This window comes from Bubalus kerabau, chromosome 15, assembly GCF_029407905.1.
Source record: "Bubalus kerabau isolate K-KA32 ecotype Philippines breed swamp buffalo chromosome 15, PCC_UOA_SB_1v2, whole genome shotgun sequence".
Lineage (NCBI taxonomy): Eukaryota > Metazoa > Chordata > Mammalia > Artiodactyla > Bovidae > Bubalus > Bubalus kerabau.
This window is the reverse complement of record NC_073638.1, coordinates 1,547,366-1,564,025: the sequence shown is the minus strand read 5'-3', so window position 1 is coordinate 1,564,025 and position 16,660 is coordinate 1,547,366. Positions and strand designations below refer to the sequence as shown.

The 16,660-nt window shown below is 38.1% G+C and overlaps 1 protein-coding gene across 6 annotated transcripts in view; it reads left to right on the top strand.

Moving 5' to 3' along the window:
* The window catches only part of MRE11 (MRE11 homolog, double strand break repair nuclease), a 76,553-nt gene extending 60,166 nt beyond the window's left edge, over window positions 1-16,387 (top strand). For all 6 annotated transcript variants that reach the window (XM_055547436.1, XM_055547439.1, XM_055547434.1 and 3 more), the window contains 4 exons: window positions 2,727-2,785; window positions 4,931-4,998; window positions 10,441-10,519; window positions 12,625-16,387. In XM_055547436.1, the coding sequence (XP_055403411.1) occupies window positions 2,727-2,785; window positions 4,931-4,998; window positions 10,441-10,519; window positions 12,625-12,678 (260 nt within the window). In that variant the 3' untranslated portion in view covers window positions 12,679-16,387. The remainder of the gene's footprint in view (window positions 1-2,726; window positions 2,786-4,930; window positions 4,999-10,440; window positions 10,520-12,624) is intronic.
* Window positions 16,388-16,660: the final 273 nt, after the last annotated feature.

The window sequence follows — 16,660 nt, the reverse complement described above, 5'->3', positions numbered from 1 at the left end:
TTGGGACAAAAGCAGCTTTAAAACTATAGCTTCTGTGTTTGTATTCTAAATGGAGGAATGAAGAGATAAAGGTTCAATTCTATTATAACAAACTACATGGAGTGTAGAGGTTTGTTACTGCATTGGAGTTTTATTGGGAAATGTATTAGATATTACATTTATAGCCAGCAGCAACATTTTTCCATAGAAGTTTGTCTGCAAAGGATAGTGACTAAGTAAATAAAAGAGCCTCTGTCTTTGCATTTAATTTACCATAGCTACCATTGGTGCTACTCCGTCTACAATGATGATAGTAGTAGTCTCTGTTACTAGCGACATCATTTGAATACCTGCTCCTATAGTCACTTGCCAAAACAATTTACATTAACTACTTTTTATTCTTTCAACAATTTTCAGCATGAAGTATTATTAATGCTGTTTTATAGGTGGAGAAACTGAGACTTGAAGAAGCCAAGGAACTTGGTCATAGTCACCCAGCTAGAGAGTCCACCTAGGTCTAACTCTTAAAACCAGAGCTTTTAGCCCCCAGTACAGTATGCATTGCCTTCCTAATAGAACCCAGTGCTTAATTTTCTGATAATGTTAATTTATCACACAAACATTTATTGGGGATAGAAAGAAAGGAAGGCTCTTGTTTCTTCTTCAAGGAGCTGAGATTTTGAGGAGTCCATTAGTGAATAATAATTGAGCAGAAATATTTTTTTGGAAGAGTCACAGTCACTGGCTCTTTCATTCAGTTGCCCTGTCCAGCCTTTGAGTACAGTAGGATGTGAGGCCAGTAATAGAGTAGGTGGGTAAGAACTCTGCTTCTGTCTTTCCTCTCCCCTCTTAGCTAGACATGCCAAGATTGGGGGTGAAAAAGAGAGTAAATGGTATCTTAGGCCTAGGTGGGAAGATTCCTGAGTTTTCTTACTAGGAGATTTTTGGACTTTGTGGGGTTGTTTGAGCATTTGACTTCTTTAAATCCTCTGTCTTTTTATCTCCTCTTGCCCTGTTGTTTGGCTTTGGGGTTATCTTGGGGGAGACCTTTTTTTTTATGTTAGGGAACTGGTAAGGCTTAGGAGAAACTTAAACCTCTGATGGGCTGTTTACATTTTATTCTAGGTTTTTAATATTCTGCTCTTAATTCCAGTGTGTGTGGGGTTGGGGGGTGGTTCCCCATACCACCATTCCGTTCTCAGACACCTGCTGAGTGTCCTACAAGTCAACTCAGTTCTGACACTGACTACCCAGAGACAGCATCAGATTCCACAGGGGAGAGACCCAGCTCCACAAGACCGCCTGCTTCTCTTCAGATGCCAGTCACATGCTGGAATATGGTTGTTCCCATACTTCTGACCAATTGGCCATAAATCAGAGGTTCCCATGACTCCTTCCTTGATTCAATTTACTTGCTAGAGTGACTCACAGAACACAGGAAACTAGTTTACTTACTGGATTACTGGCTTATTACCAAAGATATTAAAGATATGAATCAATAGCCAGTTGAAGAGATACTTAGGGCAAGGACCAGAACAAAGGAGTTTCTGTCTGTATCAAGTTTGGGGTCTAGGCATAGTGGCATGTGGAAATATCCTGATTCATTCCCTGGAAGCTCTCTGAACCCTCTCCTTTTGGGTTTTTTATCTAGGCCCCATTACATAGGCGTGATTGATGAGATTATTGGCTGTTGGTGATTGATTCAACCTCCAGCTTCTCTACCCTCCCCAGAAATCAGGTTGGGGACTGAAAGTTCCAACGTTCTCTTCCTAGTTGGTTCCCTGGTACCCAACCTCCCTCACTTGTGGTCCCAAAGTTGCCTTGTTAACATAGTAAAAAGCACCTTGATGGCTCTCATCATTTCAGGAAATCAGCGTTTTAGCGGCTCCCTGGGCTTCTTGGTTGCTCAGATAGTAAAGAATCCACCTGCAGTGCAGGAGACCCAGGTTCGATTCCTGGGTTGGGAAAATCCCCTGGAGAAGGGAATGGCAACCCACTCCAGTAATCTTGCCTGGAGAATTCCATGGACAGAGGAACCTGGCAGGCTACAGTCCATGAGGTTGGAAAGAGTCAGACACAACTGAGTGACTTAACACTGACTGGCTAGGGGCTCTCTGCCAGAAATGTGGATGAAGACCAAATTATGTTTCTTATTGTAAAATCATAATATCATAGTCTTGGGAAGAATAAACTTCATGATTCTAACCAGGTTTACAAAGGTGGAAATGTAAGGATTTATAGGAAAATTATTGTGAAACAAAGGATACACTGTTTTCTAGAATTCCCTCTGGACAATTACTTAGATACTGAATATTTTTGACACAGTAGAGGAGAGTAAGGAAGCTCTTGCTGGAACAAGTGGCTCCTAACACAGTAGAGCCACGAGGAAAGAGCTTGCCAACTATAAGAGAAGACCTAAGGAGGTTACTTTCACTTATTTGGAATTCAGTCTATTTGGTGATCAGATTTTATCCAGGTATTTTGCTGTAAAATACTTTTTACTATAGATGTCTTTATGAACACTGCTTATTACTTTATTTGAGTAAATCAGAAAAATCATTTGAGACTGACAATTAGACATACAATTCCATCTCCCTTCAGATTTTAAGAAATATAAGTGGTTTTATAATTAGTCATCATGAGCTTTTACAGATAAAACTTAGGAAGTAATCAGCTAAAGAAGCATGCAGATTTTTCTAAACTGTTTTAAGAAAAACATAATGGATGTATCATCTTTTTCATTGTAGCCTTTAAATCTACAAGACAGCAGCCCTCCCGAAATGTTGCTACTAAAAATTATACCGAGGTAAGGAAAAAAAGTTTTATAGTTGTGGGCTACTTTATATTTTGTACATTATGATTGTCAATTCTTTGCTTTACAGAGTAAATAAAAGAAAAAAAATGTAAAATGTTAAAACTGTTGAGAACTTTACTGATTATAAAGGCTGAGGGCTTCTAGGAGTTTTTATTTTGTTTTCTCTCTTAAAAAAAAAAAGAGAGTGAATCACCTTGATTTGTACATCCATAAATATGTGTCCCCAGTAATAGTTTTAAGAATAATAATGTTGAACCAGAAGGGTCCATGCGTGGAAAACTGTTACAGAAGATGGGCATTCAGTGCACAGAGAGGTCTTGTTTCTTGTTGGTGCCCTTTTGTTACTTACATACTCTGGCTGTGTCTTAATGGCTGAAACTAGACTCAAGACAGATTACAAGGTCTGAGTTTATGGACCTCTGTGTGACTCTAGATTTAAAATGAAACTTCTGCTGTTCTTTGGATTCCAAGGAGAGTCCAAAATTGGCTTGAGTCTCCTCTTCCCTTGTTTTCAAAACCCATGTGTCTCACCTGGCTTCTGCCTCCGGAGTGGCTGTGGTTCCCCCCGCCCCCGCCCCGAGATATAATAATCAAAAATGCCTCCAGACATGCCAAACGTTTCTGGAATGGTAGTAGGGGTTAAAAATCACACCTATCTGAGAGTCGCTGCTCTGTATCATACCACCCTAGCAACGTTAAATTCATCCCTTCCTGATCTCTGCGAGCTCGTGATGCGGCTGACCTCCTCTTCCAGAAAGCTTCTCTGTCCTGCTCCTACTATTGCTCTTTTATCTCTCTCAATTTCATCTTTTTATTTTTTTTCCACCTCTTCTTCCTATTATACAACTATCTCTGAGTGTACTGGTCCTTTTATCCTGACCTCCATTTCATTATTCCGTCAGCTGTTGCCCTCTATTGCTTCATATATGAAAACAAACAAAACTTTCATCATGTCCACAAGGAAGCTTCCCTTCTAGATTTGTCTTTTATAATGGAAGAATATGAGTTCAAAAAGAGTTAAGTCATGGCAAACTAACTTTTTCTTTTATTTTTTTAATTGGGGATACATAATGGAGAAGGCAATGGCACCCCACTCCAGTACTCTTGCCTGGAAAATCCCATGGACGGAGCAGCCTGGTAGGCTGCAGTCCATGGCGTAGCTAGGAGTCAGACACGACTGAGTGACTTCACTTTCACTTTTCACTTTCATGCATTGGAGAAGGAAATGGCAACCCACTCCAGTATTCTTGCCTGGAGAATCCTAGGGACAGGGGAGCCTGGTGGGCTGCCGTCTATGGGGTCGCACAGAGTCGGACATGACTGAAGCAACTTAGCAGCAGCAGCAGTGGTGGTGGTGGTTTAGAGGAATGCTGAAGGTGTTAGATTCCTTCAAGGTACATAAGACAATCTAATGATAGTTTCATGGACAAAAATATTGTCTGGATTCATAGCTGATTAGACAGCTTCATTTAATGGTTTTTGACTAATAGTTCAATGTTAACCTGTTGAGGGAGTGGATCTCAAGTGCTATTTTTTTCACTGTTTTGTCTTTGACTTTATCAGTTAGATGAAGACATAGCAAATGTGTGTATTAAGTGTCAAGATAACAGAAATATAGAATAGGTAGTATTTTGGATTATAGAATCAAGAATCAATATCAATCAGTTATATCTTTACTGAGGCTTAAAGGCAACAAGTGGTATTTAACAGGGATAAATGTAACAGAAAAACAGATATTCAGTACTTCCCACACAGTCTTATATACCTCATTTTTAATTAGAGATGAAACAATGACGGTCTTTCATTTCAAACCCAAGAGAATCAATCACCGGGCACTGTCTGCATGTGACCCTATGTGAGTCATTCACCAGTCTAGGTACATGTTCCTGTAGGTACCCAGGCTGCCATGGTACAGGATAGAAGTGAACTCACACATATTATACAGAAAACCATACATAAAATGAAGAGGTCTTAGGGAGGAGGTCAGGCAGAGCTTTAGGTTTTATGGGTGCTGCTAACATGGTTTCTGCCTCCTTCTTTGTAAATTTTTATAAAAAATGTATTTTTAGACTATTTAATGCATTTTTTTCAAATTTTCCATCCCCACAAAGACTATTTGCTTTTTCTCCCTCTTAGGTGATTGAGGTGGATGAGTCAGATACCGAAGAAGACATTTTTCTGACTACTTTCAAAACTGATCAAAGGTAGGTGTAGTCACTTCCTGCAAGAAGAAACATTTGAAAAAATTAAAAATTATCCAGAATTCTCCTTATACATTTTTCTAAGTCATGGAAATCTAACAGATTCATTTTCAACTAGTCATGTATTTGTTGTTGCTTAGTCACTAAGTCATGTCTGACTCTTTGTAACCCCATGGACTAAGCTCCTCTGTCCATGGAACTCTCCAGACAAGAATACTGGAGTGGGGTTGCCATGCCATCCTCCAGGGGATCTTCCTGACCCAGGGATCAAACCATCATCTCCTGCATTGCAGGCAGATTCTTCACCACTGAGCCACCTGGGAAGCAGTCATGTATATACAGAAGTGAAAAATAGACCAGGGGCTAGTTCATAGAGTCAGTGCATCATTATTACAAGTATTTTCAGTGACAGTTTGAATAACTTGTCATTCATTTCCTTTTGCCTTTATTACCCAGTGATTTTCTTGTTAGAGTACTGTGTTCTCTCCAATTAACAGAAAATAGCTTTGTATTTTGTTTATATTCAGTTTCAGCTTTTAGCACTTCCTGTATGTCAGGCACCATTCTAAGCCTTCGCATATGAATTAGCTTGTTTGCTGCTTACAGTCACTCCAGGAGGTAAATGTATTTATAACTCTGTTTTCCTCCCTTTTGTCTTTGAAGAAAGTGAAGCCTGGTAGTTTAAATAACTTACCTGAGGTCACCAGCCAGTCACGGACCAGGCATTCTGCTCCAGGACTCACCTCTGCCATTGCTTCTTTTATTTAATTTTATTGAAGTATTAGTTGATTTACAGAGTTGTGTTATTTTCTGCTATACAGCAGAGTAGTTATACATATATATATACATTCTTTTTCACATTCTTTCCCATTATGGTTTATCCCAGGATATTGAATATTGTTGCCTGTGCTATACAGTAAGACCATGTTGTTTGTCCATTCTATATATAATAGTTTGCATCTGTTAATTCCAGATTCCCAGTCTATCCCATTTGCACCCTTCTCCCCCTTGACTAGCACAAGTCTGTTCTCTGTGTCTGTAACTCTTATTTTTGTTTTGTAAATAAGTTCATTTGTGTTGTATTTTAGATTCCACATATAAGTGATATCATATGGTATTTGTCTTCCTCATTCAGACTTACTTTGCTTGTTATGATAATCTCTAGGTTCATCCTCTGCTGTTGCTTCTTAACATAATGGATTAAACTCTCAGACCTCTGTGCATGTAATAAGAGTCATTTAAATGACAAGAGACGATTTAGAGACTAACATTTTGGCAAGAAATCTGAAATCAGCCTTGGCAGATTTGTGTTCCTAATGACAACACGATTTAGGTTGTTTGGTGGAAATTATTTAGTAATAACATGGTTGGTGTATTTATTTCAGTCATAATTGGAAGCATTAAGCTCTACCACTTACTGAGTAAGGGCCTTGTACAAGTTTCTTCTGTGCCTCAGTGTCCTCATATGTAAAATGAAGACAAGAATATTCATCTCCAAGGGTTATTATGAGGCTTAGAAGTAAGTTAATGTTAGTGAAGTGCTAAGTACAGCACTGATAGCTTATGGTGAACGGTGCCGGATTTGTGGTCTCCCAAGGAGAAGATTTAACTCTGGGACCAAAGACACAGTCTCAGTCACTCAGAGCTTTGTGTAGCAGAGATGTTATTAAAGTGAAAGTGATAGAAAAGTGTTCTAGCAAAAGGCACAGGAAGGGGTAGAAAAGTATCTGCCTCGCTAGTTTAAGCAGAGCATTAAATATATTTAAGCATTAAATATATTTATATAAAAGCATTATATACTTTTCAACTGGCTGTTGAGAGTAGATGAAAAGAATGCGTCAAAGCTGTGAAAGTTTTGTTAGACCTCTTTTCCCACAGCATACATCTTGAGCTTAAAAAATACATGGCCTTGAGCAAGAGATAGGGCTTACAAGGCCTACATGGCTAAGGCAAAAGAATGTGAAAAAGAAAGAATGTTCACCTCCTTAAAGGGGCCTTGGATTCCCTATCAACCTGCCTAAGTTAAGTCTCTCAGTACTTGGCACAAAGTAACACCTCTATAAAGAGGAACAGGCTAGGGAAATCAAATGAGAATAATGGGAAGAATGGTAGGCAGTGAAAGCACTAATATTCTGGTGGTTAACTTGAAAAAGGAAAGAACTTTCAGCTGTAAAACTCCCTTCTGCTGGATAGGCAATGGTGGTCCACCCACTTTTCTTTGGAAAAATTGCAGCAAACTCTACCTTGTTGTGGGCTTCCATGGTGGTTCAGACAGTAAAGAATCTGCCTGCAATGTGGGGGACCTGGGTTCGAATCCTGTGTCTGGAAGATCACTTGGAAAAGGAAATGGCAACCCACTCCAGTATTCTTGCCCAGAGAAGTCCATGGACAAAGGAGCTTGGCAGGCTACAGTCCATGGGGTCGCAAAGAATCGGACACAACTGAGTGACTAACTCTACCTTGTTGTACTGGGAATAAGAGGACCCTTCCAGATTTGATAGAGCTGGTGGTACCCACCCTCATCTTAAAGCCACAAGCAAGAGAAGACCTGGTCCCATCAGGCCAGGGGAAAGAGGAGAGATGGAAGGGATCCTGTTAAACCTCGCAGTGAGGGGAACTGACATTTCGGGGGCACCTTTTATGTGCCAAGGCCAATTTAACGTGTTATCTTATGCTTGTGACAGTGCTACAACTGACATAATTGGGCGAACATTTCTAGACAGGAATTCTGACCTGTGGCTCCAAATTATATCTGTGCAAAAATGAAGAAGACTTAGAGCTCCTGCACACAATTTAATACACCCTCTCTGCCTTAAAGCTCATCAAATTAAACTTTTTTTTTTTTGGTCATTAAGGACAAAAGCCGTTTATTTATTTGGCCTAGCAGTCAAAGCAATATAGCCATTCTTTGCTTCCAGCACTGATTTCTAAGGATAGGGGACCTCTTATAGACTGGATCTGTCAGTCTGTGGGGTCCTCTGGTATAGAATTAGGGGCCCCTGCTATGATCACATGAGCCAGCGTCTGGTGTAGATGTCTGGGCACTATTGGTTATTTGTCTGGGGAGACAGCAGCAGGCAGAGTCAGGTCTCAGTGCATGCTTCTTTCTTAACTTTCCACTTTCCCCAGCCCCCGTATCCACAATGCCTTGTCTGCCATGGTGGGCTTCGGCTTTATGCTCTTGATGCTCTGTCTTCCTGTCACAGATGGAAACCAGTCAATGACCAGTTCCAGCTTAGGTCAAATACAGAGAGGTAGGAGGGTCCCAGTTGGATCGGTTGATAAGTTCCTTGATCTGCTGTCTCTGAAGCTGTGTTGCTCTTCGAGTTTGCTCGTCATATCCTCCTTTACCTTTGTGCCTGAGAACCTGTGGGTTTTTCTGTTTCCTTCTGACATAAGACCTCTTGTTTCAAACAGTTTGTCCAGACAAGACCTTCAGTTCTTTTGCTGTAATAACATTCCAAAGCGTGGTAATAAATCGTTGGCTAGGAATTCACAAACGCTGCTTTCGTGACAGGAGCCGGCCACCTTTTTCTTAAAGGGTTAGGTAGTAAATATTTTAGGCTTTGTGGGCCAGGAGACAATATTGGGGATATTATGTAGGTACTTAACGATTTAAATGTACCCATTTCAAAAGGTGAAGACCATTCTTAGCTCACATCTGTGGGCAACAGGTAGGCTGGATTTGGTTTGCTAACCAAGATTGCTGGCCCATGTTCTAAGATAACTTAAAATTTTTGTTAGTAAAAAGACAGGAATATGAATTCCATTACTATAAGTTAAGCTTCATAAAAGCAGATTCCTGATTAACTTGGTTACTGATATTTCCCAGGGCCTATCATTTAGTACTTGGCAAGGATCAAGTACTAAATAAATATTTGCTATTCAATTTGGACAGAACATGAATAATATTAACTGAGGCAACCCTAGAAAGCAGTGAGGCTTTTCCAAGATCCTTTTATCCTTTTATGGAAACATAGCTGATAGTTGAATTAAAATATTTCAATGTTGCCATAATTTTGAGGAGTAGAGGATAGTAGTAGATATGTGTTAATATATGCTAAGAACTATGATAATACAAGCAAACATCTGTGAAATGCTTCATACATGTCAGGCACTGATCGAAGTGTTTAGGTATATTAACACATTTAATCTTTTTTAAGTGGCTATTGATTTTTATTTTTGAAATTATTTTTTATTGGAGTATAATTACAATGCTGTGCTAGGTTCTGCTGCTAAGTCACTTCAGTCGTGTCCGACTCTGTGTGACCTCATAGACGGCAGCCCACCAGGCTCCCCCATCCCTGGGATTCTCCAGGCAAGAACACTGGAGTGGGTTGCCATTTCCTTTTCCAATGCGTGAAAGTGAAGCGCTCAGTCATGTCCGACTCTTCGTGACCCCATGGACTGCAGCCTACCAGGCTCCTCCATCCATGGGATTTTCCAGGCAAGAGTACTGGAGTGGGGTGCCATCGCCTTCTCCAGTGCTAGGTTCTACTGTAGAGCAAAATGAATCAGCCATACATATACATACATATATTCCCTCACTTTGGGATTTTCTTCCCATTCAGGTCACTGCAGTGCAGTAAGTAGAGTTCCCTGTGCTACATAGTATGTTCTCATTAGTTATCTATTTTACAGATAGGGTCAATAGTATATGGGCTTCCCTGGTGGCTCAATGGGAAAGAATCCACCTGCCAGTGGAGGAGACGCAGGTTTGATCTCTGGGTTGGGAAGATCCCCTGGAGAAGGAAACGGCAACCCACTCCAGTATTCTTGCCTGGAAAATCCCATGGACAGAGGAGCCTGGCGGGCTTCATTCCATAGGGTCACAAAGAGTCAAACACAACTTGGTGACTAACCAGCAACAACAACATAAACAGTACATATACATCAATGCAATCTCTCAGTTCCTCCCACTCCTCCCCTTCCCCCCTTGGTGTTTGTATGTTTGTTCTCTGTGTCTGTCTCCATTCCTGGTTTGCAAATAGGTTCATCTCTCCCATTTTTCTAGATTCCATATGTGTGCATTAATGCAAAATAATTGTTTTTCTCTCTCTGACTGACTTCATCCTGTATGACAGTTCTCTAGGTCCATCCACATCTCTACAAATGACCCATTTTCATTCCTTTTTATGGCTAACACATTTAATCTCTTAAAAAAGTATTATTATCCTCGTTTCATATCTGAGGAGATTGCGGCACATAGGCTGAGTACCTTGCTGGAAGCCATGTAACTCAGAAGGGGCAGAACTGGAATTCACACTTTGACCTCAGAGTGCTTTTCCTCACACATTTCTGAGCTTTTACTGCCTCTAATGCAGCTCGAAGAGAATGTACTAGCTGTTTTTATTTATGGCTGCTACTAAAATGAAAAATTTGGCAAGAAAGGCTCCTGTGATGAATTTTTGGTTCATCTTCTGTTTTTCTCCTATTTTGCCTCAGAGGCTCGAGCACTTCATCATCAAGCAAACCCATGTCCCAGAGCCAGATCACCAAAGGGGTCGACTTTGAATCAGATGAGGTAATAATAAAGTACTAAGTTAAATCTTAAATAATTTAAGTGTTTATAAAATCTGAATAGGAACTGCTAAGCTAGTTGCTGAAAATTATTTCTGAATATAGTTTCATTGATCACCTTCCTTGGAACCATAGTTACTGTGGAATCAATGAGTGGCCTCTGTTGAGTGCCTGTCAATGGAAATGTCTCAGACGTGAAAGGCCTGAAATTTAATGTCTAATATTCACTCAGCTCTTATTTAACCTGCCCAGTTAACAGTAGGATCAGAATAGTTTTTTTAAGCTTTTGTTGTTTATGTTTGGAGAAATAGTGGTGATAATATCATAGAAGTTACTTTTTAATAAAATGTTTATTAAATCCTCATTATATGCTCTACACATTCCTATATAAGGATGCATGGTGGTAATTTTCAACTGTGGTAGAAACATGAACATAAAACTTAAATCTCAACCAGTTTTAAGTGTACAATTATCAATAGTTCACTAGTGTTAAGTGTATTCACATTGTTGTGCAACAGCCTCCAGAACCTGTGCATCTTCCAGAACCAAAAATCTATACCCATTGAACCACATCTTTCCATTTCCCCTCTCCTCAGCCCCTAGAAACCACTCTAGTGTCCTTATGATTTTGACTGCTCTGATACTTCAGATCAGTGAGATTATACAGTATTCGTCTTTTTCCCCCTGGCTTATTTCACTGAGCACAGTGTTCTCCAGGGTTATCCCCATTGTAGCATGTGAATCACACCTATGATTTTGAGCTTCACCTGCTGCTGTCATGTTCCCTGTGTCTCAGATGTGGTTTTGAAACAGCTTGAAGAAAGACTCCCCAGAACTCGGGCTACAGAGAAAAATGGCAACATGAACTCATACAGTCTGTCTATTAAATACTAACATGTTGCCTCCAGGAGAGAAGTGAGCAATTGTTGATGCATTTGTTAATTCCAGAGCATCTAGATATACATATGGTTATATGTTACTTAAAAAAATTTGTATACTTCAAGTTAACTGCAAAGGAGAACTATTTGCAAATTCTCTACTATACCTTAATTTGGATTTAACTCTCATTTGTAAATCAGTTCTGCCTTTTATGGTAGCAGAAAATGAATCAATAAGTGAGAGCGAATTTGTATTTCTCAAGACATCCGTATATCAGTAGAGATAGCTAACTTGGTAAACATTTGAATGTGTTAACATCGCCAACAGAGCCTAACACCAAATAGTTATTCCTTTTTAGTAATATCTTAAAAGAAGCATAAACCAAAACTTTACAGTTTTGCTTTCTCTTTTGAATATTTAGTTATAAAATATATAATCATTGATTTATGTTATCTGCATTAGATCATGTGTTTGGGGCTTATTTTAGGTTTGTTACTTTTCATTCTCTCTAAGTTCTTAGCAAACATCTGATATTCTTGCCTATTTATATTGTACATGTAATAAACAACCCAGGAACATAGAAACTCATTGAAACTGAAATTGCCCATCTACTTCTTTTTCTAAAAAAGTATTTGAAAGATTGCTTTGCTAGATTGTTTCTTGCATCATTCTGAGAGTAGTGGATCTATTTCTGGCATTATATGGGTAGTGGGAATAGAAATTGCAGTTATTTCTAAACTGGATCATGTGGCTTCATTAATTTTTTGGCTTTCAGTTTCTGGAACATGAGATATACCAGTTATAAACTGTAAATTGAAAAAAAAAAAACCTGTTTAAAAACCTAATAGAAATGACTTGAATAGTATTTATTTTTTGGCTTTCCCATACCTTATTTGCTTTTTGTAGGATGAATAACTGAGAGACATATATTGACATATATTATGGGTGTATATATACACACTCATATAGAGCAGGATAAATTTTTATTTTTAATGCTTGCTAAAAATTCAGTTGACCTTATTTATTTTAACAGTGAAATGGCTACTAAGGAAGGGAGAAAGAGAAAAAAAACTGACAATTTATATTTATGAAGGAAATAGAAACACGAAAGCGTACCCGATGTGAAAAGAGAAGATGGCTCTTACTGGCATTGTTTGCCCGTAAGCACTTCTGTTTTATCTCAGTGAAGCATGGAACAGTCACTAATTTTACATTTGGATGTCGTTTTAGGACGATGACGATCCTTTTATGAACCTTAGTTGTTTAAGAAGAAACAGAAGATAATATATTTAATGGCAGTTTGAAGTTTTTAAGATTCGGGAAAAATTGAAACATTGAAGACTAAGAGTTTACCAGTTGAAGATTTTTTGAGTATTGCAGTTAACTGAAGAATTTGAATCATTCTTGCTTACACAGAGATGGAGAAACTAATGTATAAAAATTTATGTTTTTTAATATCACTTCCTGACCATGACTCCACTGTCTGAGAAACTTCCCAGTTCAAGGACATATAGAGTAGCATTGGTTCTCCTTATTTTTCAATCTGGTGTTAATGTTACCTGTATTATAAATGCTCTATAAAACTTAGAAGGTTATCTGACATACAGTAGTTTTATTTATACTGAGTGAGAGCTTTGTGTAAATATCATTCTTGAATAAGGACTAAAATAAATCTACCATTGTACATTTCTGCTTTATAATCAAACACTGTGTCAGTATTTTAAGGTGATGACATTTAGCCAGAGTTGAGGAAAAGAGCTTTACCCCTTTTTTTATAATTTTAGTAATTTCTAGACATCGTGGATTTCCTGCACGTAAAACAGTTTATATGAACAGTGCCTAAGCTCACTGTTTGTTACTCAATATGTGTTCTTTTTCAATATATGTTCTTTTTCTAATGCTTGTGAAGGTATCAGCCAGAGACTTTGAATGATTACATATATCCTGTACTTTGAACAACTCGATAATTGGTATCAAAAAATAAAGTCTGTCATCATTATCATTTCTTATTCCAGTTGTAGCAAAGATTCTAAAAGATTGTGCTTTCATTGACTGGTAGGAATTTCCTGCATTATTTTCCATTATTAAAGTTTCTGTCTCTTCCTTATCTATTTCTAAGAGGAAAGGGTTAAAATAGTTTAACCATATTTTCTTAGAAATATTGAATCTTTTTTTTTTTTTTAGACAGACTGGCCAATTGAGCCTTATGGTTATATTAGATTAACAATGAAGTATCACTTCTATGGAATATCAGTGCCAAGATTCCTCACTACTAATATTTTATCTTAACATTGAGCATGGGCAATTCCAAAATCTTAGAGAAGCAGCTTCTGTTACATTTTCTTACTTGTAAGTAGGAAAGGAGAAAATGGCTCTTACTACTTCTTAGGACCAAAGAATTTGACCTCTTCAGATTTAAGTTCAGTAATCCCATTTTCCTTTTTAAGACTGTTAAAAGACCCCGTTGGAGTGTTGTTTTCATCTTACAATGCAGCTATTTATTCAAAACTCCTAAAGGAAGTTACAGATCTTGGTGGTGCAACAGCCTGACATTTCTTCATAGGTAGAAACAAACACTAGATGGAGCAATAGTCCTGATCTTTGATATATTCAAACCTAGAATGTGTCAAACTTCAAAAGACAACAGTAGCTTAGTGGCTGGCCTGTATATCATAGCCCTTTGCAAGGACCCAAGTCAAGAATTGCAGTGTAGCCCTGGTTTCTTTAAAAATATTTTCTGTACTTCATTTGAGTATAGGATTATTTTAGTAGGTAGCATCAAAGCCTCAGCAGAAGGCCTTGTCCTGTGAAATACTCTCCAGCACATCTACTCCCATCTTTAATATTCCCAGTATTTGAATGAAGCAAAGATGAGATGCTTTCCACGGTGGGATGGAAGCTAGTTTGGGAGACAGTCTCTAGGAAGACTCAGCCAATGACTCTTCTCACCTGCCAATCAGATGTGTTCAGGTGGGAGTCATAGTAAGGGACATGGTCACTAATGCAACCTGATAGATTCCTGAGAAAAAGAGTAAGGACTTCCTTTCTGCAAACTGCTCTGTGGTATGAAAGAGGTACTAAATGGGATGCATTTAACTCCTGTGAAAAGTAACTGGCAGTGAGAGAAGGTGAATTCTCCCCCAGCTAATTCAGGTCATTTTGTGAATAGCATGTCACTTCCTGTATATTGGTTGGCCCTAAAGTGTTCGGGTTTTCCATGAAATGTTACAAAAAACCCAAATGAACTTTGGGGCCAACCCTATAGTAAGTATGGAGAAGGAAATGGCACCCCACTCCAGTATTCTTGCCTGGAGAATCCTGTGGATAGAGGAGCCTGGTGGGCTGCTGTCCATGGGGTCACACAGAGTCAGACACAACTGAAGCAACTTAGCTGCAGCAGCAGCAGCTATAGTAAGTAAAGTAGGAAAGAAGGACATTTTTGATGAATATTGCTCCATAGTTAAATATGCCACATATCCTTTTTACTGTATATTGATGCAGTAAAATCTAGGGCTTTTTGGATGATTTTTCGAGTTGGGATAGATGTGTGGAGGTGATAACTGCAGAACCCCTAGTGAAAACATTCTGAGGGGAAAACTTCTTTCATCATTTACCAAAGAATATCTTTTTCTGGCATTTTGTATCAAAAATATAATAGTACATTTATAATTCTAGGAAATAAAAGTGGTACTTAGGAAATTCAGGCATTCAGACTTTCAATTTGGGTACATATTGTATATGGTTTTCATAAATTTTAAAATTATGAAATACAGTAACAGAAAAGTCATGTAGTTAAACAAATAATGATAAAGTGAGCCTCATGGCACTCTGTACAGGTCAGAAAATAGAATTTCACCAGTGCCTCAGGAGCACTAGTGTCCTCTCTGGGAAACCCCATCTTGACTCCTGCCATTGAGAAGTTTGTTCTTTTGCCACAAGGTGGTGCTTCCAAATTTAAAATTTACTCAGTGTAGTTTTGCAGTAAATTTGGAACCTATGCAATAATACTGAACCTATGCAGTTAAAACCAAAATTAGCTTTCTAATTTTATATGTAAATTGCTTGGCATATTTCACCTGGCTCAGCCTGTGTTACTAAGGAAATTGTCAGTTCAATAAATTTTACATATAAAGGTTCAAGAAGAAAATGTTTTATGTTTTAATAAAGAGAGAAAAGTCTTTATTAGAAAAATGGAATTAAAAAGTTTCCCATTGTAAGATTTTTCTGTTGAAATGTACTGTATTTAAAAATAACTTTCCCCCAGTGTAATCTGTTGTCCTTTTTTGTATTCCTTATACATTTGTCACACTGTTTTATGGCTTTTTAAAGCTAATTCTTTTTTTTTTTTTTTTAAGCTCATTTGTTATAGAATAAAGATTTGGGTTTTTTTGAGTCCAGAGAGCTTCCATATTTTTGAATGAAAAATGTCTACATTTCATCATTTGCTTATCTTATTCCCTTTTAATATTTCTGAACTTAATGTTTAATAACTAGGTCTCAAAATACTAGCAGTTTAGATAGGTCTCTATGAAGTCAGTTCATACAGCTTTCTCTTGCCAAGCACATTTGTATATCTGTTCTGTGACTGATAGCTAAATCTGATTTTAGCTATTTAAATCATACAGGCAATGCATATTCTTCAAAATTCAGACATTGAAATCTTTACCAAAATATGTATTTCCCCATAATCTTCTCCCCAGACAACCTCTCAACAGTTTAGGTACGTATTTCTATAATTGCTTTTGACATGACTACTAACAAAAATGGTTGAATCAAATTGTGTAGTCAAATATTTCAGTCTCTGTGTCAAGGTATATGTTCACCTTAGTACTTACTTTGACATCCTGAGTTTTCTGTATCTTGTTTATCAAGCTCTTTTAATTTAAGCCACCATTGTCTGTTTTTTTGAGAGATAATTTCAGTGCTTTCCAATGTGTAATTTAAATGTTATCACTCTAATAATTTGGGTCAAATAAAAGAATATTTAATCTGTGTGCCTTGATGTCATAAGTGGTAAAGCAGGATTCAAAGGGCTCTTGACCAGTGATTGCACATAATAGTTGATTAGCCAAAAGAAGCACGATGGATATTAGGCTGTTTGGCCCAGTCTGCTCTGTTCTGCCTGTCAGAGCCACAGCAGTGCTTATGAATCATGTACAGCCACCCAACACTAGCACTTAAGTGCCCTTGATCACAGTACCTCATTTCAAGTGTTTCGTTTTTGTTATGTTTAAAAATCAGTATTCTCTCAGCTGTAAGCTTATAA